This window comes from Typopeltis vanoorti, chromosome 7 (assembly GCF_054136105.1).
Source record: "Typopeltis vanoorti isolate ZY-2024b chromosome 7, IOZ_Tvanoo_1.0, whole genome shotgun sequence".
NCBI lineage: Eukaryota > Metazoa > Arthropoda > Arachnida > Uropygi > Thelyphonidae > Typopeltis > Typopeltis vanoorti.
The window spans coordinates 45,816,987-45,843,724 of record NC_143555.1 but is presented as its reverse complement, the minus strand read 5'-3'; the positions used below and the strand labels follow the sequence as shown (position 1 = coordinate 45,843,724).

The 26,738-nt window shown below is 35.3% G+C and overlaps 1 protein-coding gene across 1 annotated transcript in view; it reads right to left on the bottom strand.

Moving 5' to 3' along the window:
- Positions 1-26,738, bottom strand: part of PNPase (polyribonucleotide nucleotidyltransferase 1) — a 440,058-nt gene that overhangs the window by 203,090 nt on the left and 210,230 nt on the right. Inside the window, exon 11 of the mRNA XM_090395838.1 lies at positions 13,273-13,375. Within this exon, the coding sequence (XP_090251964.1) occupies positions 13,273-13,375 (103 nt within the window). The remainder of the gene's footprint in view (positions 1-13,272; positions 13,376-26,738) is intronic.

Genomic DNA, 26,738 nt, shown 5'->3' with positions numbered 1-26,738 from the left:
ACTAAACTATTAATTATAAAAACTTTAATAACTACCTATATATCAGCAGTGTTATATTGCCATTTTCAGGGATCATAAAACAATGATTATGTGCATGCAGACACTAAGCAAATGAGGCTGAAGAAAATCTAACAAAAATCCTAAGAAAATATGACCTCATGAGTTACAAACCACATAAGTAATTGAGATCTCTTATCCACTCCACCAAAGATCACCACTTGGCCTAGACCTACTTAGAGTATACCAGGTCCCTTGCAGTTGCAAACTGTTTTACTACGGCCACACAGGCAGAACAGCCAATATCAGGATATCCGACAAGTTATACATCCGGTTCCACCAATAAAGCCACTCAGGACTTGCTGACCATGCACTGGACATTCATTACAGAATATGCTGTAAAAAGACCACATTGTTACACTACAGCAAGTACAAGTACAAAAGATTATACCTTGAATCAGCCTCAGCTCTGAAAAACTTGCCAAACCTCAACAAATTCGAGTGCATGAAACTGTCCCAAATTTGGGAATCATACATTCTAAGATCATCAGCATAATGGCCAAGACAACCCAATTTAGCCTGCTAGGGGGCACCTTTTAGGACTAGGGCCGGCTTCAGTTTCCTTTCTTCAGCCTCATTTGCTTACTATGAGCACCTGCATGCACATATCCATGTTTTGTTATGCTAAAGATGGCAATATAACATTGCAAAAATTATCATCATCATCAAATTCCTGACATGTACCCTCAAGGGGTGTACAGGATATGATAGTACTAAATGAAAAAAATTACATCATTACTAACTTCCTATCTATAATTTTCCTCCAAATCAGTCTGTTACTTGTCAAGACTCCAACATTATCAGATCTTATATTTCTATCTTCTAAGGCACATTTTACCATATCAATCCACTTATATCTTGGTCTTCCTCTGGGTCGTTTTGCTGCCAACCTGGCAGAGAACACTTGTTTTGCTAATCTTTCCACGCCCATTCTGTTTAAGTGACCATACCACCTGAGATTAGCTCTGCTAACACATTCCTGGATGTTGACAACGTCAAGTTCATTCCTAATATCCTCATTTTTAATATGATATTGCCATTGATGCCATCTGTTCATGCCTATAATCTTTCTCAGGATTCTCATATATGCCATCTCTAGTCTTTGGTCAAGTGTTTGACTTCTGACCCAGCTCTCAGATCCATAAGTTAAAACTGGTTTAAACAATGTCTTGTATACAGCTAATTTAGTGTTCCGACTAATTTCTCACTTATTCCATATACCAGCTTTGCTGATTCTGTTCTATTTCCATATTTAATTTACCATCTTCAGTAAAAACCATGCCTAAGTAGCTAATGTTTCACTTGCTCCACAGGTTCTCCATTCACAACACAGTTGACATTTCAACGATTCTACCTATTTTCATTGTCTTTGTCTTTTTATTGCTGACCTTCATACCATATCTATTACAACAGCTATTCAATTTAGTCAGAGAATCTTGCAGACTTGTAGCGGATTTATTTAGAAGTATAACATCATCCACATAAAGCAAAGAGCTGACATTAACATCTCCAATTTTGATATCATGTTTAATACCACTTTCCTTCATTGTGTGATCCATATAGATAATGAATAACAGAGGGGATAATGTACATCCCTGTCTCACTCCAGATTTAACATTAAACCATCTTCCTGTACTTCCTTCAATTCTAACTGCTGACTTACAACTCAAATAAAGACAAAGTATTGCTTGATATAATGCCCCATTGACACCATATAACTGTAGCGTATTGAATAGCTTCTCTCTTTGCACCATGTCATATGCCTTTTCCAGATTGGCAAAACTTAAATACAGATCTTGTTATATTCCTATGCTTTCTCAACTATTTGTCGTAAAGTGAAGATCTGATCCTGACAACCATTATTTGGTCTGAATCCAGCTTGTTCTTCACCAAGCTTTTCTTCCACAATTCTTCTCAACCGTTTCTCAAGTATACTTGCATAGATCTTGCCAGGAACATTCAGTAGGGAAATACCTCTGTAATTCTCACATTCAGTTTTATTTCCCTTTTTATATATGGGTACTATGAGAGCTCTACTCCAATCGTCAGGAATTCGTTCCTCTGTCCAGGCTTTCTGAACTATGCAGTGCAGCCACTGTAAGACTTTTATACCACCATACTTCAGCATTTCTGGTCAAATATCATCTACTCCTGCTGCCTTTCCACATTTCAAGCCTTTGATGGCTTTTTCTACTTCAAGTATTTATATGAATTCCTGCCTGTATGCCTGTTGAGTGTTTTTTACCACTGTGCTATCACTGCCTGTTTCAGCAATTTTTTGAAGTAATTACTCTATACTTCAAGGATATTCTTTTCTCCCATTTTCATGTCACCTTCATCATCTCTAACTCCTTTTACAGCACTTTTTCCTCCATTTCTAAGCTTCTTCAACAACCTCCAGAATATCTTATCACCATCTTGATATTTATTTTCTATGTTTTTGCCAAAGTCCTCCCATGACTTTTGTTTAACTAATTTTACACAGTGTTTCGCTTTCTTACATTTGTCTCTGTATTCTCTATGAGCACAAGCTGACTTATTTGTCGGGAACTTTTGATATGCTTTCTTCTTTTCCTTCACTTCCTCTTCCTGTGTCCACCATGGAGTTCTGATTTTTCTATCCTTGCAGACAACCTCACCACATGCCTCTCTGGCTGAATCAATCAGGATTTTCTTCAAGGCTTGCCACTGAATCTCCAAGGTTTGATTCCTGTTCTCAAACTCTTTCATTTTTTCTTCAATAATCTTTGTGTATTTTAATCTACAGTTCACATCTAAGAGTTGCTCAACTTTTATTCGCTTTAAAACTTTCTTACATATTATTCTTTTCAATATGAAATCCAATTTTATCCTGCTCAAGACGAAATAGTGATCACTTCCAATTTCAAATCCTCTGTACATTCTGGTGTCCTGCACCAGAGAGAAAACATCATTATTAACAATAACATAGTCAATGAGACTTTTCTTATTCATTGCCTCTTCTCTCAATGTGAATTTGTACACATTTTTATGTTGGAACATGGTGTTAGTAATAACCCATCCATGTCCTGAGCAGAAATCCAACAAATATTTGCCATTATTATTAGCTTTGCTCTTTTCTCCAAATTTTCCCAAAATATTTTTATATGTCTGACAATCATTTCCTACTCTGCTATTTAGATCCCCAACAAGGACCAACTTTTCCTTTTTCATTGTGTCAGTGGCTTTCTCTAAAGCATCAAAAAATTCCTCCACTTCTACCTTAGTAGAACTTTTTGTGGGACCATAGGCACAAATAAGTCTCACTGTCCAATTCCCCATTCTGACATTTGCCCACATTACTCTACTTGAGACTGCCTGCCATTCAAGAAGAACAGCCCCAGATTTTGTGTTGAATACTATGGCTACACCTTCTTTTCCTTGATTGTCATTTCCTGAATATAACATTTTGTATTTATTGCTCGGAAAGATCTCACCAGTTTTTGTCTTTTTTGTTTCAGTCACCCCTATTATGTTGATCTGGTAGTTATCTAATTCCTCAGCTAGCTCCATTTCTTTGCAATTTAGGTTTCTTATGTTGATTGTACCGATCTTTAACTCTGGTGATGTTGACCAATGGTGTGTTTTCAGATTTGTTCCAGTAGCTGACTTTTCGCTGTTCGCCCTGGTTCCTTGGCAAAAATAACAGGGGCCTTGTTTACCCGGGCAATGCCCCACCCGGCATGAAATTTTGTCATGTTGTACCATCATTTTGTATATTGGTTTAAGCCAATAAGAATACAATTTGGTTGGCTAAATCCCAAATTGGCAGCCCATCCTTGTTCGTTCAGTATCCAGGTAGATACCCAACAGGGTGCACTACAAGAAGTGAGGATTGGACATTAGGTCAGAAGCCCTGGTCGATTCGCCGCATTCCTTTAAAAACTATGTGGAGGTCTCCTCTCAGTTATACAGCTTTGACCCTTAACCACCCCAGGCCGATTCAATCAAACAGTAAATAAAAAGAACAATAAGTTTCTCCAAAAACCATTCAAGAGCACTTGTGTAAAGGTGAGTGACATTATCAAGTTCACAAGTGGAATCAGTGTGATATAAACATCCATGTTACTGATCATTTGAAAATTTATAAGCAGCTCAGAACTTGGGTAGATTTTTTTCCATCATCACAAAATAACTGATACATCATGGAGGAGTATTCAGGATACCATGATAGTACTACATGATTATTACTAGCTTCCTATCATTAACTGTTTCCAAATTAAATATTTATTTATCTTGTTTGCAATAGTGCTAGATAATAAATTTTGTTCTCTTTTAAAACTACTAAAAACACCAATCCACATAGGTTTGATTATTCTCTAACATTTACTTTCCATTCTATTTAAGTGATCATTCTATACCAAAGATTAACTCTGAGATGGTATAGGATTGGTCATATTGATTGCTAACAATGCCAAGTATCTTTTTAATATGATTCTGCCAGTATGATTATCAATATGATTTCCTCAAAACTCTTATCCATGCTCTCTACTCTTTGATCAACTGTTATATTTTTAAAACCAAATTTCAAATCAATTAGTTAAAATTAGTTTCAAAGCAGCCTGCAATACTGCTAGTTTAATGTTTTGGCTCATCCCTCTCTTATTCCGTAAAAACTTATTCAATTAGCTTCCCACCATACCAGTTATGTTCATTCTATTATCTGTTTTTAAATTTAATTTTCCATCTTCATTAAAGAAGGCAAATTAAATTTCCTTTGAGAACCATAATCTCATGGTTCTCAAAGGAAATACAGACACGGAAGCTCTTGAGAAACAAGTCTACCTTAATGGAGTAAGAATTGAGGAAGTCAGCAAGTTTGAGTACCTGGGATCCATTATTAATGTGAAGAATTGCTGTTCAGAAGATGTGAAAAAGATTAGGAATGGCTAAAACAACAGTCAGAGACCTGTCTAAAATCTGGAAGGATGGATCTATCTCCACGGAAACAAAGGAGAGGATTTTGGATGCAATTGTTTTTCCAACAGCAACTTATGGATGTGAGACTTGGAACCTAAACAGGTCAGATAAGAAAAGGATAGCTGCTTTTGAGATGTGGTGTTACAGAGGGCTGTTGAGGATAACATATACTGAAAGGCTAATAAATAAATTGGTGTTAGAAAAGATCAGTAGAACTTTAAGGTTCCTGAAGGATATTGACAGAAGAAAGTTAAAATATTTTTGACACACTGACAGGATGGAAGGAGGACCTCACAGAACAGTAATAGAAGGTAAAGTTCCTGGAAAACGTGGATGCGGTTAGACCATCAATTGAGATAGATGGATGGATGGATTGTGTGTAGAGTGACTGATCTTCAGAGAGTTGAAACCTCCAGAAAGCATACAACAGGACTACCTAGCAAGGGCATCACAAAGTATTTGAGTGACCATATGGCATCTGTGGATGTCCAATGAACAGATGATCATGATGATCTTCATTAAAAACTATGTTTCAATAACTAAACATTTCATTTGTTCTATATGTTCTCCAGTGAGAATGTAGATGATGCTTTCCATGGTCCTACATGTTTTCAGGTATTTTTTTTTTTACTGATTTTTATACCATATCCATTAGCACTTATTCAATTTCATTGAAGAGTCCTGGAGAATAACATTATTTGTATAAAGTTTAGTTGAATTTTACCAATCTTTACACCATGTTAATGCCACTTTCCTTCATAATATAGCATGCATCCCTGTCCTACAACTGTTTTTTTGAACCTTCTTCAATTCTGATTAGCAGCTGACTTACAACTTTTAAGGCTTATATGTTGGCTATTCATAACTGTAAATTTTATTTATTTATGAACCCAGCTTGTTGTTCTCCAAGTTTCCCTACTATAGTTTTTCCTGGCCTCTTCTCAGATATTATTACTATATTATATGGGCACCTCCATGGAGTCTGAAGACTCATTCCAGGAGATTCAATCTACCATATCTCGTCTTGAATCCATTAACAGACAAAGCACTCACAAATGACTCTGGCAACCCCATTCTACTCATTCACAACTCTCTGAGCAAAAAATCTAGTCCTCACACCCCTACTAACCACACCTTTATTCAACTTCCAGGAATAACCTCCTTGTTCTGGTACTTCTAGCCAAGTGCTGAAACATTTCCCCTGCATCTCTTCTATAAAACCCCTTTAAGCAACTTAAATGTTTTTATCATATCCCCTCTTTATTTCCTATCACAACTTATGCAATCCACACACCCTAAATCTATCCTCATAGGAAACATTGAACAGGCCATTCACCATCTTGTTCACTCACCTCTGAATCTCTTCACTGTTTTCCCATTCCACACAAAACCCAGGGGACTAGAATGGGCACAGTAATCCAGATGTGGGCATATTATTATTTTTTATTATTATTATACACCTCCAGGGAGTCCAAAGACTCATCGAGGGAGAGTGTGCCAACAGCATCGAACGATTGGTCCCCTTCTAACTACTAACCGCGCTCAAACTTACTTAACTGAGCCATTAGTAGCAGAGGCTCTACCAATCGACCAACCTTTGTCGGCTAATGTTTTTATCATATCATATCAAGGTCTTATATAGAGGAATAACAACTTCCTTATCTCTACTTGTTAATGTGGTCATCAACAATATCTGCTAAACACAGAGTTCAAGTCTAGCAGATATCAATATTTCTGCTAGACTTGAACTCTGTGTTTACCATCACCTCTAAATCTCTAGGTTCATCTATTTCCTGGAGTACAGTGCTATCAATATGATACACAGCTTGTAATCCATTTTTTTTTTCCAAAATGCATGTCCTTGCATTTCTCCAAATTAAACTGATACTCATTATCTTTTGCCCATATTCACAGCCTATTTAAATCATCCTGCAAGCTCTCCACATCACCTTGATTAACTATTACTCTACATAATTTCACATCATCAGCAAACTGAAAATTTTCTTTCAGGTTATTTCTGATGTCATTTATAGGAAACTAGTGTGCCGCTGAACATTGCAGCACACCACTACTCATCTGTTTATGCCTCGATTTTGCTCCTCCATATACCACTTTTTGATATCTGTCCAGCAGCCATCCTCTTATCCACTTAACCAGTGTCATATCCATCCCAATTTGTTCTAATTTGTGTAACAAAGTTTTCCATGCAGTATTCTGTCAAGTGTCTTAGCAAAATCATCTTGTAGCCATTTCCTTTATCCACCTCAGCTGTTACTCTATTGTAAAATGTTAGTAAATGGAAGTTTTTTCACTTGGCTATGCTACCAATTACATATTTGGTTTAATCCTTTATCCAAGTGTAAGCAAACAAAGTTTGCACCTGAAATATTTTCAGGACTGGGGCAACTTGTGGTAAAGGTGGTATAAGTTCTGATCACTTGCCTTAGTATCCCATAATGCAAAGCACATATCTTTATGGGTATGTATAATGCTATGCATTATGGAAAGGATCACTACCCAGACCAGTTTCGACCTTTATTGAGGTCTTGTCAGTGGGAGCTAGACCTAGAGGTGGTGATACTTCCACCTTATTATTAAAATTCTCTGGATTAGAGATAGTCGATGGAAGTTTTTTCACTTGCCTATGCTACAAATTACATATTTGGTTTAATCTTTTATCCAATTGTAAGCAAACAAAGTTTGTGCCTGAAATATTTTCAGGACTGCGGCAACTCCCACAAGAATATGTGCTTTTCATTATGGAATACTAAGGCAAGCAATCAGAACTTACACAACCTTTACCACGAGTTGCCCCAGTCCTGCAAATATTTCAAGCGCAAACTTCTTTGTTTGCTTACACTTGGATAAAGGATTAATCAAATATGTAATTGGTAGCATAGCCAAGTGAAAAACCTTCCATCAACTATTTCTAATCCAGAGAATTTTAATAATAAGGTATTGACACCTTTTGGCAACTGGTTTATGGTGATATGACTTTTTGCATTACTTCCACCTTAGTATCAGCACCTCAGGGTCTAGCTCCCACTGACGAGACCTCAATAAAGGTTGAAACCGAAAGTTTTGACCTTAATTCGGTCTGGGTAGTGATCCTTTCCATAACATAGCATTATACATACACATAAGGATATGTGCTTTGCATTATTGGATACTAAGGTAAGTGATCAGAACTTATACCACTTTTACCATGAGTTGCCCCCAGTGTCCTGAAAATATTTCAGGCACAAGCTTTGTTTGCTTACACTTGGATAAAGGATTAAACAAAATATGTAATTGGTAAAAAGTTAATAAATTACTAAGGCATGACCAATCCTTTACAAAGCCATGTTGACCCTCATACAGTATCATATCTTAATCTATACATTCTTGAATTTTCTTTTTGATCAATTTTTCTAGTTCTTTTACTGTCATGCCGAATATACTGATTGGTCTATAATTTGATACTGCAGGCTTAGAACTTCCATTAAGCAAGGGAAATATTTTGCCCTCTTTCCACTCCCTTGGAACTCCACCAGAGATGAGACTTAAATTAAAGAGCCTAGTTAGAGGCATTGCCAATTCCCTTGCACATTTGAGCAAAACCCTAGTTGATCCCTATCTAATTCCAGCTGTACTTACATTGAGATTCTGCAATATTATATACCTGAGATCTCCAAAGAGTCAAGAACTCACCAAGGGAAGCTATAAATCACCCAAACCAGCTATCATACCTTCCCTTAAATTCATTCACACTAGCTGCACTCACTACCCTCTAAAGGCAAACTATTCCACTAACTTACTCACTGCTTTGTGAGAGAAAAACCTGGTTCTTACTCCTTTCTTGACTGTGAACAAACTTAACTTTTATGGATGCCTACATGTTCTCTCCCCACCTTCCATATAACGGAAAATTTCATTAGTTGATATCCTATAAAACCCATTCAAAAGTTTATAGATCTCTATCATATCACTCCTCTTTCTCCTGTTAATCAGTCTGTAATCCACATACAATCTGTTCTCATAATCTAAATCCCATAATCTGGATTATATAATCTTTCTAATTCTTCTTTGCACCCTTTCCACAGCTTCTTTATTCCCTTGGAATCCAGGAGACCAAATCTGAATGCAATACTTCAGGTGTAGTCTTATAAGGGCCTTATAAAGAGACAAAATGACTTCCTTATCCATACATATCAAGGTTCACTTCAAAATTGAAATTATCCTCTGAGTTGTATTTGCAACTTTTGCTATGTGACCTCTGAACTTCAAATTCCTATCTATCAATATGCCAAGATCCCTTGTCTTCTGAGTTTATTGTAGCATAACCCTACTAATATAATACTTCACTGGAAATCTCATCACACCAAGGTACATAACTTTACACTTACTGACATTAAAATGACAGCCATTTTCATTTGCATAAATTCCAGCCTATTCAGATCATTTTGTAAGTGCTGAATATCAGTAGCATCCCTGATTGATCTGCTTATCATTGCACCATTGGCAAACAATTGCACATCTGATGTTAGACCCAGCCTGATGTCATTAACGTACGGATTGAACAATAATGGCCCAGGGACTGAACCTCAGGTACACTACTGGTCACCTTAAAATTGGCAGATTCACACCCACTGTATACCACTTTTTCATATCTGTCTGTCAACCATCCTCTGATCCAAGTCAACAGTTTATATTCCAATCCAATATTCTCTAGTTAATGCAATAGCCCTTTGTATGGCATCCTATTAAATGCCTTAGAAAAATTCAACATTATCATAGTATATCCATTTCCTTCATTCAACTTGGCTGTAACATCGTTATAAAATGTGAGCAAATTGCTAAAACATGACCTTCCTTTAATAAATCCATGCTTCTTCTTGCAAAGTATAGCTTGTTTGTCTACTCATTTCTGTATGCGAGTTCTTACCAACTTCTCTAAAATTTTCACTACGACACCAGAGATATTGATAGGTCAGTAGTTAGACACATCAGTTTTTGCATCACCCTTGTACAATGGCACATTCATACATTTCCTTCTATTCATGGAAGGAAATTTTATCTTTATGTCACAAGCTAAAGAAAGAATGAATGTGAAAGAATAATTTTATTGAATTTATATGGTACTCTAGTGTCAGAACTAATGATATGAGATTTGTTCAATTAATGAGTGTTCATTTTGCTAAGATTTAACAACCAGGTGTATGTAACAAGGTGCACAGTGCTACTGCTGCATTGGATGAAGAGTTAGAGGTTCATAAAAATGAGGTTGAAGAGCTGTTGCCCGGATAAGAATTTGTCAATAGTTGCAGATGGAATATCAGCCCACTTGCTAAAGGAATATTCATCTGAATTGATTAGGCCTTTCACATGTTTGTAAAACTTGAGTCTCAGGTATCATTCCTCAACTGAGACTCAAGTTATACAAACATGTGAAAGGCCTAATCAATTCAGATGAATATTCCTTTAGCAAGTGGGCTGATATTCCATCTGCAACTATTGACAAATTCTTATCCGGGCAACAGCTCTTCAACCTCATTTTCATGAACCTCTAACTCTTCATCTAATGCAGTAGTATCACTGTGCACCATGTTACATACACCTGGTTGTTAAATCTTAGCAAAGTGAACACTCGTTAATTGAACAATCTCATTAGTTCTGACACTAGAGTACCATCTAAATTCAATAAAGTTATTCTTTCACGTTCATTCTTTCTTTAGCTTGCGGCATAACGATAAAATTCTTTTGGATTGCCTTTGCTTGCATGGCCAATTTCTTTTCATACCTCCAACAGCTTTCTGCACAATACTTGTTACTTTTCTGATCCAAGCTTTATATATTTCATAAATCCTCTTGCTCTTATTCTCACAATATTCTTTCCAAATCATTATCAACTTCTGGATCTCTTGCTTAATAAGGTTGCACATCCATTTCACTCCCAATCTATTTATTCTTTGAACACAAGAGATACATTCAGATACTACCTCGTTTAAGCACTTTTTCAAAAATTCCCATGAATTGCTGAAATTTTTTCCATTCAATAACTGATACCATGGAACCAAAACTAGTATTCAGCTTTGTAGTTCAACATGTAACCTGTTCTAATCAGAGCATCAAATACAATGATACTTCCCAAGAAAGCACAGCATGATCGCTGTCACCAACTGGCGGTAAAATAGCCATATTCTCAACAGAGACCCAATCCCTTCTCATGGTATGAGAAAATCCAATACTCTTTGACCTCAAGTTCCTTCTTTTACATGCTACTTGATGACCAGCATATCCTAAGAACCTCGAATTCATCCACTTCTGTTCCCACATCAGTGTCATCATCATCATCCTTGCAAAGTGGTCACTCAGTAACTCAACTATTTTATCTGCTTCTGTCTCCTTGTGACCATCATCACTCATTAAGGTTAATCTTCCCTAGTCATTATTCTTCCCCTTACTTGCCACATAATGAAAGAACTTTTTCGGATTTCCTTTGGCCTGCTTAGCTAGATTGTTCTCATAATCTGATTTTTCCTTGCATGCCATGCTGGTCACCTTTCTTGCCTAAGCCTTATACTGTTCATGAGTTTGCTGGTCTCCTTTCTCATTAGATACCTTCCACAGCATTTTCTTCTTCTGCAGCCCATACTTAATGATAATACTCATCCATCTAACTCCTATCTGATTAACCCTCATTACCTTAGGTATACAATTTAATATTCTTTCTTTTTTTCTTTTAGGGTTACACGGTGTTCAGCACTCATATTTGTAGATTTAGGGACTCAAAAACACACGTGTTGAACAGATTATTTTATTAATTACAAATAAAATGAAACTTGATGTTTCGACCTCTATATCGAGGTCATCATCGGAAGAATACAACTGTATACAGAACCAAGCTACATGCTCATGCTTTCTATATCAGTAAACCAAATCTACGTAGTTAATAAATCTTTTTTCTAGCCTGACCTCTAGTGATAGAAAGGAAAAACAAAAATAAATAAAGAAAGAAATAAAATTATATTAAAAAAAAAATATATATATATATATATAAAAAAAAAAATTATATATATATTATAAATAGATAAATGCAACTACAATAAACTGTTAGAGTCCTCATGTATTAATATTCTGGATAGTTACAAAATGATTTCTTTCAGTTGTTATTGAATGTTCTAAACACTTCACCAGGTCACCAGGTTGTCTTCTTGTAGTGGGAATTTTTCTAATGCTAGTTTAGGATGTTATACAGGTTGTAGATGGGTCCTCCACATTCTTGAAATGGTGAGGCCATCATTTTTGTTGAGATTTGGGTTGTGTTTGAGCATTTCACAAGACTCTTTAAATTTTCTCTCAAACCAGGTTTTGGTGCGGTGTAGGGACTTGGTATTTTTCCAGTCAATTCTATGGTATGTTTGGAGTGCATGGTCAGAAAGGCCTGTTTTACCGAAGTGGAGGTATTTAATGTGTCGTTTGTGTTCGTCTTGTCTGATTGGGATAGTTCGCCCTGTTTCCCCTATGTATGGTATGTTACATGTGCAGTGTATTGTTTCCTCTAGATGACTCTTAACTATCTCCCATGCATATGCTTGCATAAAGTTTACTTGGAACTTATTTGCGATATTCTGTCTGCAATTCTGTATTGCTAGACATCCCTGTTGTTAGCCATATAAATAACATGCCTCTAGACCTGACAAATAACAGATTTATTTCCAAGAAAAATGTTGCAAATAAGCCAGTAATAATGTAAATTTAATGATGCAACACTATTTCCAGTATGCCACTTGAAAATTCATATCAGATACTGATGATCATGACTTAAATTTAAGATTTATTTTAAGCACCCCAATTTCATGTAAAACAAAAGCATATACATAACATATTGAAGTGTATATAATTTCTCCAAGATCTTTAATTTGTGATAATCAGGATACTGTGAATAACAAATTTACTTATTTTAACATGCTATCAAAGGATCATTCCTTTGCTTCTATAAAATTTGACATCTTTAAATAAACTTTTTTAATGACACAACTCGATTACTAGTCCACTTCTTATAGGATATAATGCAAAAACAAATGAAGTAAGGTGAGGTTTAGATTCTACATATTAACAAGTATCAAGAAGTATTTCCAGCATATTTGAAAATACTAATTTCTGTCCGCTTGCAGAGATATATTATTTTTAAGGTAATATTCTGTAAATGGTCTTTACAGAATAATCTAATTAAATTCTGAAGCCTATAAATATCTGGAAATATCTTGACAACTTTCTTGGCAATACAATACTTACTTGTGTTTGTCCCCTTTGAAATAATGAAGAACCATGTAAAGGCTTATATAAGTCTATTTCACAAGAAATATTACGAAGATCTTTCAGTCCTCTTCCATCACATCTGCATAATAACACAATGAAAATTAAAAATTTCTGTCACTAGGATTACAATTTACTACAAAAATTTACTTATAGTTATATAATTCCAAATCTGAATAAGTTGGTTATTGTATTGGAAAAGCCAATACAATAACACAAAAGATACTGTTGGTTACTGCCATAGACCAGGGGTCCACACCAAGATGTGGATGGCATGAAAAGGCATATCGGTATAATGAAGGTATGTGAAGCAATTTATTTATTTAGCATTTGGCTAAGAAGAATACATGCATATGTTACCACACACGCACAAAAATGAATAAAATAATACAATAGTATGAAGTGACACTGTAGTAATGTATACATATAAAATATACAAATAAGCATAAAATTAAAATTGAATGTCTAAGTTTGACAACCAGTCAACAGCATCAGTGGAAACTGTTATAAAGTCAGATACTGGTCCCATGAAGGCTCTGTGAGGACAGTCAAATGTGATATGTTGTATAGTTTGGTTATCTTCAACCACAGTCACAAGATGAGTTTGGTCTTATTCCCCAAGTAAATAAGGAAGCTCCGTACCTACCATGGTTGGTGCAAACCCTATTTAGGGAGGTCTATTTTTCAAGGTAGGTTGAACCCTGATGGAGGGCTGTTTGGGTTAACAGCCTACTCATCTACTCATTATAATGGCACAACAACTTGTCTCAGTGACAAGTTGTAATATTATAATAGGCGGGTTTAAGCCTCTGTGATGTAAAGCTGTCAGTATCAGAGTGTATAGGAAGCAGCGAGTTCTGGCAAATTTTGTTATATTTACAAATCAGGTTATCTTGGTGTCATAGTTGTGGCGGTTGTATGTGGCTCAGAACTGGTAGCCAACATGATGGAGTAGTCTTTATTGTTCCAGAAATAATACACATTGCCTGATTCAACACAATATCAATTAATTTAACGTGTGCACTGGTCAGCCAGATAGCAGAGCAGCATTCAACAGTTGAGTAGACGAGGCCCAGAGCAGATGTCCTTAATGTGGGAGCACAAGTCCCCCAGATTGTTCCAGAAAGTTTATGCAGTATGTTATTTCTAGTTCTGAGTTTGGCAGCAATATTGGAGAGATGTCTATTAAAGGGGAGGGTTATGCCCAGATACTTTGGATTAAAATTGTGCAGTAGTATGTTCCCATTTAGTGGCACTCTTAAGATGTCTCATGCCATGCTACTGTTCAAATGGAAACAGCATGTTTCAGTCTTGGTAGTGCTTGGAGTAAGACGGCATTTCTCAAAGAAGTAGTTTAGCTCCTCTAGGTCACTAGTTAGTACATGCTCTATAGTACAGAAGTTCTGGTGTTGGAATGTGATGCATAAATATGCGAATTTGCTAGACGCTGTCCTTGGAAGGTCAGAAATATACAAATTGAAAAGAAGAGGGGGGGGGGGGGCAGAACAACCCTTGTGGGAATCCACTGTTAAGTGTTCTTGGCTTGCTCATATCATCATCTAGAACTACCTGTATTGTTCTATTAGATAGAATAGTGTTTATCAGATGGGTCATTTTTTTACATTTCAGTATTTTAAGGAGCTTAGATCATGCCGTTCCTCCATACGGTGTCATAATGTAAATTTAATGATATAACACTATTTCCAGTATGCCACTTGAAAATTCACATCAGATATTGATGATCATGACTTAAATTTAAAATTTATTTTAAGCACCTCAATTTCATGTAAAACAAAAGCATATACATAAGCATATCAGAATGATGCGCATGCAGCCGTCGTCTATAAAGATTACACCAGTTTTAAGGCACTTTTTTAAACCCGATTCTATTTGTGTCATTAGGGCCAAAACTTGATCTTCAGAGTTGCGCCCAGGCCTGAAACTGGCATGTTCATGAGGGAGAGTGTCAATAATAATAGGACTAATTCTATTGTAAATAAGTCTTTCTATAACTTAAGACAGACACTGAGCAGTACTATAGGTTTATAGCTTTCAGGTTTATCGGTGGGCTTGGCAAGTTTCAGGATGGCCATTATCTTTGATTTTTTAAATTGTACCACTGATAATCTACCACTCTGTAGAATATTAGAAAAGAATTTTGTCAGTCATTCCACTGTATTTGGTCCAGAGTTTTTTAAAAACTCAGGGTGAATATTATCAAATCCAGGTTCTTTACCAGTTTTCGCACCCTGGAGTGCAGCTAGAAGTTCTTCTTTGGTGAACGGATTCAATAGATTGGTCGCTTCAAAACAACCTTCTTTAAGTCTGGTCAATTCCTTTCTAATTATTTTAGTGTGGGTTTTTTCTGAATTAGTTCTGGACAGATTCACTATCCGAATGGCAATACAGTTGGCACTAACAGCAGCTTTTGCATTGGGACGATGGGAATTACCACTCAACTTTTTAAGGCTGAATGTTTAAAGTTCAGCCTTTCCATGGTGTCAATCCATTTGTTCTTTCTAGTTTCAGTTAAGCTGTCAATAAGATCATCTGCAATATCCACTATTCAGACAGTCTTTATAAAGTGCTTCGCTGGTTTTGCTCCAGCCAGGTATGTATTCTTTTCAAGCACCTCCAGGGATGTGTTTTTTTGGCTGTAGAAATTACTATTTTCACAAATCTTTGGTAGTTATAAGGTTGTGGTGTTGACTGTGTGGGAATCTTCCTAAAACTCAATGGCTGGCTGGCACTGGGAGGCCCCTTTGATTGATTGTTACAAAACATAAATCAGGATTGGTGCCACTATTCCATCTAGCCGAGTTAAAAGTGCAGTTATCCTTGGGATTGAAAATCAGCTGTATGTTGTTTGCCTCTGTCCACTCAGATAGCTTGGCACCATTTGCATCAGTTTCTCTATAACCCTCATTGGGTATGATGACTGTTCAAGTCTCCAATATAAACAGCATGATGCATTAAGGCTGGCAAAACTTCATCAGGCCAGCTTGTAGATGTTGGCTTGTGGACATTAATTATTTTTAGGTCGTTAACTTTTATAATAATGGTAGATATATTTGAAACATCACTAGCAGAAATGAAACGGACCTTAGTAAGTGAATTTCGGGAATAGGTGGCTACCCCCATGCATCTGATGGCATGTTGCTCCTATAAGATTGAAACCTGGAATGGAGCCTCTTTCTCGTAATTGTGACTCATTGCTTGCATGGGTTTCTTGTATAATGGCAATGTCAATTCTGTTGTCATGAAGAAGTCTAGTAAGCAGCTGGCAGACTCCGAGCAGCTGTCCAAGGGAATGAGTCTTAGGGCACTTCTGATTGCGAAGCAATTATTATGGGCTACTTCAACTATGGGAGAGACTGATTAGAGAGCAAAGGTAACATAGCAAAATGGAAGTATGGGGGGGATGAAAAGTTCTGATAAATATCTAGAACAAATATAGACCAATTTGTGCAACAAGGGAAAGACTTTTTTCCTCAGAGAATTGCAAATGATGCAGCAGCTTTGTAATAAGTTTATAACACTTCGTGGGGAATATGTAGAATAACGTGTAGGTTACATGGTTCAATCTCAATTGCTTTGTGGTGATTATCACATTTCAGCACACTCTTGTAGAATTTACATGGTTACCAAAGGTTAATTATCTCAAACAACATGTTATATAGGGAACCAGATTTGAGAGTGTTAGATCATGTAATAGCATCAGAAAATGCATTAGTAACCTAGGTAGAAGTCCTGTCTCTGATTTGGGAAGTTGACCATGCATTTTTGTTCTGGCAGAGTTCTTTGTCAAGAAATGGTTTTCGTTGAGCTATAAAGCTGGTAATTATGGCAGACTTAGAAGGCAGCTTTATCCAGAGCTCATTGTACAGCACATTTTCAGTGGTGTTGTATCCACTGAATATTGGACAAGACACCAATGGGATAAGGTACTCTTTAGAGATGAGAATCGTTTTAGTCTTTTCTTCGATTCTAGATGACACTTGATCTGGTGTGAAAGTGGTACTGCTTACCATCGCAAGAATGTTCTTGAAAGGGATAGATATGGTGGTGATGGGATCATGGTGTGGGGAGGCATTATATTTAATGGATGCACTGAGCTACAAGTGCTAGAAAAAGGGAATATGCTGGTGAACGATATTGCAATGAAGTTCTTCAATGTCATGCTCAATTGTTCTGTGGTGCTTTAATCGAAGAATTCATTTCATGGATGACATCACATCGTACACAAGCAGTGGAGATAATTCTGGAGACCAAGGATATTAATCGAATTGAGTGACCAGCATTCTCCTCAAATCTCAATCCCACAAAACACATTTGGTTCTCGAAATTCCCCTCCAGAAAACAAAGCCTTATCCTTGCTCTAAAGGAGTAGTGGACCAGTTTGCCTCAAGGACCCCTGAATTACTTTGTGCTTAGCATAGCACAACATTGTGAGAGCTGCTTCGTAGTTTGAGGTGGACATATTCGATAATGAAATGTCTCTCCACTTAGTTTTCTGTAAGCACTTTACATTAATTCCTTAACTACATCCTTAGGAAATTCATAACTTTTGCCAAAATGTATTGCAATTTAATTTCTATGAAATTTATAATACATTTTTGTGTAATATAATGTTTTATTATGCGCAATAAATTTATGTCCACATTTGGCTGTAGTCATTAAAATAATATAGCAGTCATTTGTCTTTAGTTTTTGGACACCACTGCATTTAACAGAATACTGCATGGAAAACTATTACAAAAGTTGGAGCAAACACGAATGGATATGAAGCTGGATGGGGAAGGGGTGGTTGGCCAACAGATATCAGAGAATAGTATATGGTGGAGTGGAATCTAGGAGAAGGATGGATGATTAATGGTGTGCATGGGCCTCTGTACTATTGCAACTGCTCTTTAATTTATATATCAATGATATAAAGAATACCTAGGAAAAGTAGTTCAAGACTCAATACATTCCATAAATTTACAAATCTGAAAGGGAAATGTGTTGAATTTATTGTAATAATTTTTAATTTTAGTAAAATGAGCACTGCATCATACAGATTAAAGATGATAGTCAAAATTTTATTATGACTTAAAATATTTATTGATTGCAATGAATACAGTGTTATTTGTTATTTATACATCTATGTGTTTTTCTTTTAATTATAATACAATCATATCATTATATGACTAATAAGACTGTGAATTAAGTGCAATGGAACAGCTGTATATAAATAACTTTTTATTACTCTTAGCCACTCCATGTTAGTTTGTTCAGAGTTACCCCTTTTATCTGGCAGTTCATTAGTTAAACAAAAACAGTCTCACAATCAGTAGCCAATGGACTTTCAAAACATCAATGTTAGAAGTAAAAGTCAATATAGAAAAACTTTTTTGCTACAGAAACTATTCTTTTGCATACACATTTTAATGAAATGAAAGAGTATAGCATAAGCAGCTGGACTGTGAATAGGTTTCAACCAGTTTAAAAAAAAAGTAGTGTTTTTTTTTTAAAATAAACATCTCACAAGTTTAACCTTTTCTTCAAAAGATGCATTCTCAGTTGTGCAGCACTGAATTGGAACATTCTACTTAATGTGTTAATATCTTACATTACTAACATACAAGAAGACAATTTCATATATTTTTTTTCTGAGTTGTGTTAATTTTCTTGTTTTAATATTCCAATAGCTGATGTATATCCTAATTTTCAAGATTATCAAGTCAAACAAATGCAGGAATCTCCAATTTCTGCATTTAATTGACTTAAAAACCATTGAAATTAAGTATTTATATTTAAATTTTGCCTACAGCTTCCTATCCTGATGGATACCTTTGTAGCATCTATATGACTTTTCCCTTTCATGAAGATTATCACTGATACTTGGTCACCAAATCACAAAAGTTTTTTTTTTTTTTTTAAATACCAGGTGTGATCATGGGAAGGCAAAATAAGTATGTGAGTGGAAGAAGCTATATTCTGCAAAGTCAAAGACTTCGTAATATTATGCATTAACAGTTCTGTAGAATGCAAATCTACAATGCATGATTACAGAGTGAAGACCCTATCTGACCATTCAGGTCCATACCAAATGGTGAATGGGCTAGCTTATGTTTTTCCTGTGATAAAAATCTGATATATTTTTATGATAATCTAGTAAGATAAAAACAATTTTTCCAGTCTGACCCAAAGTATAGGGATATTGGAATAAAGGATGACACTGATCATTCTTGGCATTCCCACAAACTGTATACTTTGTTATACAAAAACAAATACGTTGTTGTATAACAAAGTACAATATTGGAATAAAGGATGGCACTGATCATTCTTGGCATTCCCACAAACTGTGTACTTTGTTATACAAAAACAAATACGTTGTTGTATAACAAAGTACACAGCTTCCTTGTGGATTATTATATAATGAAATCATTGTTGTAATTACTACAACCATAATAATTCTACTGAATCATCTGACATGTAATAAATGAACCTCATCTAAACTTCAATAATTTCACTTGAATCAATATTGCTTGGACAATGCTTTAACAAAACTAATGAACTCAATATTATCAAGATGATCTTCGATATCAAGAGCTACAATCTTATGAATATTCAACAAGTTATTAAATAACTGATGTCAACAAAATTACCATCTCTTATATGACCATATAACTGCCAAATGGATAAAATATGTCAAAAATAAAATATGTGCTTCGTATCCATATTATTTCTATAATATCCAAAGGTTATATTGACTTCAACAGACACTTTGCATCCAGGTAATTATGGAAATGTTTACATGTCAAGGCCAGTATGGTGGTTAAAGGAGTTTTTCTGTCACCATCACTTAGAAGCAAGGTCAAAAAAAAAAAAAAAAAAAATCTCTGAAGAGAAACTGCAGCTATTATCTTGTGCCGAATTAAAATACCTCGTTTATGTGACATCTCATTTTGGTGAAAAAAGGTAGATCAAAAAAAAAAATCTGAAGATTTTGGAATACAGATAAAGATTATATCTGTATTCTAAAATCAGGTAAACTATTTTAAACAAATAGGTAAGCCTAAAATCAAAATTTCCACAAAGCACAATACAGAATGCTAATTAAGAAAAGCTGTTAACATTTTCCACAGTAGATCAGTTTGAATTTTATTAGTATTTGCAACCACACAAGAGGTTGCAAACACGAGACACATTCATGCATGCAAAGCCAAGAAGAGAGAAGGAACTTATTGATGTAGTTTCTGAATAGTAGCAGGTTAAAATCCTGATTATAAGATGCATGGAAAACAGTTCCATAGGGGAGAGAGAGAGAGACAAAAATTAAATGAAATGATAGAGTAGATTCTAAGAAATTGGACTGTGAACAGGCTTCAACAAGCAGCAAGTCAAATTTTTACATGTTTAGAGGAAAGATATATGCAGTTCAAAATAATAGATAAACAAAATTATTTACTTATCTACACATCTGTCAAGTGTTTGGAGTGAGTGAGCCTGTGGGGAGGGGGGAAGAAATAATCAATGAATGGCAATGTCTCCTCCTAGATTGCATTAAGGATTCTGTGGAAGTTTTCTGGTGTGCATCCCAAATGTAGAAGAGTATAGGTTGAGTGGATTTAAGATTTTGTATAGGGTTAATAGCTAATCACTGGGCCAAACAACTGGCCTGGTTGGTTGTGGTTAGCATACCTGCTCTCCAACCAACAGGTTTCAGGTTCGAATCATACCATGGGCATGGATGTTTGTGATTTATCTTAAGGTGGAAGATGAATGTCATCGCCTGGTGTGAGACCACTGCCTAGTTTATTGGAGGCCTGCAATGGCTTGAAAAAGTTTCATGTTTGGTCTCAAAAGAAGGGTTTCCAGACTATTTAAAAAAATTAATGAAAAATACAAAAAAATATATAAAAATTGATAAAAAAAAGAAAAAAATCCTTAGCCCACACTACAAAATGTACTATACGTTTACAAAAAAAATAAATAAAATTAAAAAAAAAAAAGGACAATGCCACTAAGTAGGCTGAGGAGGTTATGGATGCAAGATGTCAGTGAAAGGAAAGGTGCATGCACACACAAACAACTTACACTTTTAGCCTTTCCTTTCACAGACATATTACATCTATAGCCTACTCAGCGTGATGTCATTTTCCTATTAAACCCACACAAATCTGCCCAATCTTGGAATACTCTTCTACAATTGAGATATACAACAGAAAAAAAAAAAAAAAAAAAAAAAAAAAATATATATATATATATATATATATATACACACACACACTATATGATCAAAAATATCTGGACAGCTACTCGAAACTGTAATCAGACTTTCCTTGTGACACATTTTCCAGTAGTGGACATTAATACGGGTGGGTCCACTCTTTGCTTCTATGACAGCTCTAGCTCTGCTGGGGATACTTTCTACCAGGTGTCGGAATGTCTCTGGAGAAATGGCAGCCCATTCTTCCTGAAAAGCTGTAACTAGAGCAGTTCGTGATGTGGGTCACTAGGGTCTGGAGCAAAGTCAGTTCTAATTCGCCCCAAAGGTGTGCGTTCTATGGGATTCAGGTCAGAGCTCTGGGCTGGCCAGTCCATTTCTGGAATGTTATTGTCCACAAACCATTTCCTCACAGACCTTGCTTTATAGCAGGTAGCATTGTCATACTGATACAGACAATAGTCATCACCGAATTGATCTTCTACTGTAGATCTAGTACCCACAGGACAAAATGTCCTTGTACCCTTCCATGTTTAGATTTCTGTGTAGTGTTATGAGAGGGGCCAAGCCCATTCCATGAAAAATGCCCCCACACTGTAATGCCACCTTCACCAAATTTTGCTGTTGGCACTACACACACTTGCAGGAATTGTTTTCCAGGCATTTGCCACATGGTAAAGCATGATTCATCACTCCAAATCACACGTTTCCAGTTGTCCACTTTCAGTGGTGTCGCTCTTTACACCACTGTAGGCGGTGCTTAGCGTTCACAGGAAAAATGTTTGGTTTATGGACAGCTGCTCGACCATGGAATCCCCATTCCTCTCAACCCACAGTCATGGTGCTCGATGGACAGTTAGTAGCACTGCGGAACTCCCAGATAATTGTTTCACTCGATGTCTGGCAATTTCCAGACATCTGGCGATTTCCAGACAACCACCTTCTTTACTGCTCGATGGTCCCAGTCTGTCATTAAACGCAGCCTACCCAACTGTGGTTTTGTTGTGATTGTGCCTTCATGTTTCCTTCAATCATATCAACAACTGTTGACATGGACAACTTGAGGAGGGTCGAAATGTCTCTGACAGATTTTTTATTGATGTGGCAACCAATAACTAGTCCACATTTGAAGTCACTGAGCTCCCTTGACCTACCCATTCTGCTCGTATTTCTTATCACTGAACAACACACAGCTCTGTACCTCCTTTTATACTGGTAAGTGAGGTCATAGTGACATCTAGATGTCAGTTTATGAATTACAGAGGAGTGTCCGGATACTTTTGATCAGATAGTGTGCATATATGTATATATATATATATATATATATATATATACATATATATATATAAATATATAATATATATAATATATATATATACATACATACATACATACACATATATATATATATATATATATATTTAAATATGTTTGCATTTCTTAATACAGTCAGCATGTTTAGTATTCATTACCAATACTATCATATGAATAAGCAGTGATGATATAAAAGGAAATTTAATTATATTTAAAATGGTCCACTTGCTTACCTTGATACTGAAATCCTTAGGGAATTTCATGTTGAGAGTATATATATGTATAATATTTTATGTTTTGTTATAGTACTTTTTCCAAAATTGTAATGCATGATTGCTGTAGTAATGGCAACCACATTGTCACTTGAGTTTTGGAACAGCTACTGCACAGAAACAAGAATGTTAACCAGAGAGAGAGAGAGAGAGAGAGAGAGAGAGAAGCACAAAAAAAAAAAAAAAAAAACTTGTAGTTGAATTCAGTAAATTCTCAAAAAAATTTTATAAGGATTTTTACTGACTCTTCAAAGTAAGAAATATGAAATTAATAACACAATGCAAGCCTTCATATATCATTGAGAGTGCTATGTGCTCTAAATAACTGGAAATAAGAACACACTCCATCTTTGAAATTGCTTTTGGTATTGCTCAATTGAATATTGAATGCCTTGCCAGAGCACTTATCTTCATGCTGACTTCAGGAATTTAAAGAAATATGTTCAACATGAAATTTGCTTGCTAGCAGAAGATACATGTAAGCATAACAGTCAATAAAGATTTTTTAAATATTTTAATAAAGATAAAAAAAATCTTTATAATAAATATTACATGTGAGGTCATAAAGAAAAAAAATCATTAATGTTTTTTCACAATTAAATTTGTGTCTGATGGCTGATATCAATTAATATACAAAAACAGGCTAAAGGTTCTATAGTTTTATTATTTGTTTGGAATTATCTCAATCACTAACCTCTTTTTGCATTATTTAGTTTATCTCTCAGATTCTTTAGATCACAGATTTTAATGCTGAAGATAGCACCTGACTGTTATGCTTACATGTATCTTCTGCTAGCAAGCAAATTTCATGTAGAACATTTTCTTAAAATTCCTGAAGTCAGAATGAACATAACTGCTCTGACAATAGACATATAATACTTCATCGAGCAATGCCAAAAGTGAATATGTACCTTTTATATGTAATAAGAATTTAAAAGTCAAATATACAGAATAAATCTTTACTAATTTTAATTTTACAAAGAACATGCCACTTCAAGTTTCCTTAGAAGGATAAAAGGAATAACTTAGAAGTTATTCCTTTTATCCTTCTTTTCCTTAGAAGGATAAAAGGAATAACTTAATGTACACAATTGTTTGCACATCATGTTGGACCACGGTGATAATAATAATAACTAGTCCATGTCCTGAACAGAAAAGTGGCAGGTACTTACCATTATTATTAGCTTTGCTCTTTTCTCTAAATTTTTCCAAAACATTTTTATATGCCTTGCACTCATTTCCTACTCTGCTGTTTAGATCTTTTGCTTTTCCTTTTTCATTGTATCAGCTGTTTTCTGTAATTTCTTCAAAAATTCCTGTTTATTCTTTAATACAACTATTGTGGGACCATAAGCAATATAAGTCTGATATTCGCCTACAGCATGCCAGAAGAAGACTATCCTCATATTTAGTGTTGAATATCATATCTACTCCTCCTTTTTACTTATCATTATTACCTTAATATAGTATCTTTTAAAAAAACGTTTATTTTCTTGACCAAAAAGCTCTGGAAATACTTTTATTGGGATTATATTGATCAAGTGCATATAACAACAACTAAGTTATACCAACTAAGTCTGTTGGCATCTTCAAGGTACATAACTGATGTACGTCACTAAAAAGTAAAAAACTGTTACAAACTATAATCAACCGATTCCAATTATATTAAACAAAGAACAGAGCGCATACAATACATTCATAGAGCATGGTATAACAACAAGTGATATCATCCACGCTCTATGAATGTATTGTACGCGCTCTGTTCTTTGTTTAATATAATTGGAATCGGTTGATTATAGTTTGTAACAGTTTTTTACTTTTTAGTGACATACATCAGTTATGTACCCTGAAGATGCCAACAGCCTTAGTTGGTGAAACTAGTTGGTATAACTTAGTTGTTGTTATATGCACTTGATCAATATAATCCCAATAAAAGTATTTCCATAGTATCTTTTATTTTGTTCAGATAAATCTCACCTGTTTTTTTTTACTTCTTTGTTTCAGTAATGCTTATCATGTCAATTTGGTGCTTATTCAGTTTCCTTTCCATTTCTTTTGAAATTCCATTCCAAAAGAAATGGAATTGCTTTCGTTTCTATTGATGCTTCCTATGTTGATAGCACCAATTTTGAACCCAGCAGAATAAGCTTCATTCTTTGGAATTCACATGTTGATTTTTAAAATCAATGAAAACTATCTCAAGTAGAAATCTAAAATATCCTAACCAATGAATAAACAAAATTAAAAAATACAGTACAAATAGAGTTAACTTACTCACTACAACTAATTATTAAAATAAATGATGGACAGAGAAAAGAAGGGGTCTGTATGATCTTTTTGCAAGAAAAATGACAGGATTGTATTTTGGTAACAGTGAAGCAGATAAAACTATCCTCATTGCAAGAACAAGGCAGTGTGAGAAACATCTTGAAACTTAGATCATTTGGCTACTATAAGGTGTGTAAAATCAGAGTACACTTCATTCCTCTTCTGTGGATAGGCTTCCATGTCAGTGAGAGAAGGTGTTTATAGATCAAAGCTGGACAACTGGGAGGAGACCTCCACATAACAAAGGCAAAGAAACTACTAGGGCTGCAGATGTAATGTCCAATCCTCACCTTCATGTGTGCATGCCTCATTAGTAGGTATCTACCTGGATAGTAAATGAATGAGGATGGGCTGGAAATTTGGGATTTAACCAACTAAATTGCATTCTTATTGGCTTAAACAAGACTGCAAAATGATGATACAACATGACAAAATATCATGCTAGCTGGAGTATCATCTGGTTAAACAAGGTACCTGCTGTTTTTGTATGGAACCAGGGCAGACACAAAGTCACCTAGTGGAACAAATCCCAATTCACGATAATGCCAATCTTGAATTCTGTTGGGTCCAAGATTGGCACCATCAACATAAGAAGCATCAATAGAAATGAAAGCAATTCCATTTCTTTTGGAATGGAATTCCAAAAGAAATGGAAGGGGAAACTGGATAAGTACCAAATTGACATGATAAGCATTACTGAAACAAAGAAGTAAAAAAAAAAAAAAAACAGGTGAGATTTATCTGAACAACAAATAAAATATGCTATATTCAGGTAATAATGATAAGTAAAAAGGAGAAGTAGATATGATATTCAACACTAAATAGGATAGTCTTCTTGAATGGCATGATGTAGTTGAATCAAAATGGGGAAGTGAGACTTATTGGTGCCTATGGTCCCACAATAGTTGTATTAAAGAATAAGCTGAGGAATTTTCAGGGAATTACAGAAGGCAGCTGATACAATGAAAAAGAAAAGCAGAGTAGGAAATGAGTGCAAGGCATATAGAAATGTTTTGGGAAAATTTAGAGAAGAGCAAAGCTAATAATAATAAGTACCTGCCACATTTCTGTTCAGGACATGGACTAGTTATTATTATCACCATGTTCCAACACGATGTACACAAATTTAAACAGAAAAAAGATGAGAGAAATAAGAAAAGTCTCAGTGATCATATTATTGTTGATAGTGATATCTTCATGCTGGTTTAGGATACAAGATTATACAGAGGATTTGAAATTGAAAGTGACAATCGTTTAGTTTTTAGCAGAATAAAATTGAATACTACGTGGAAAAGAAGAGTATGTAAGAAAGTTTTAAA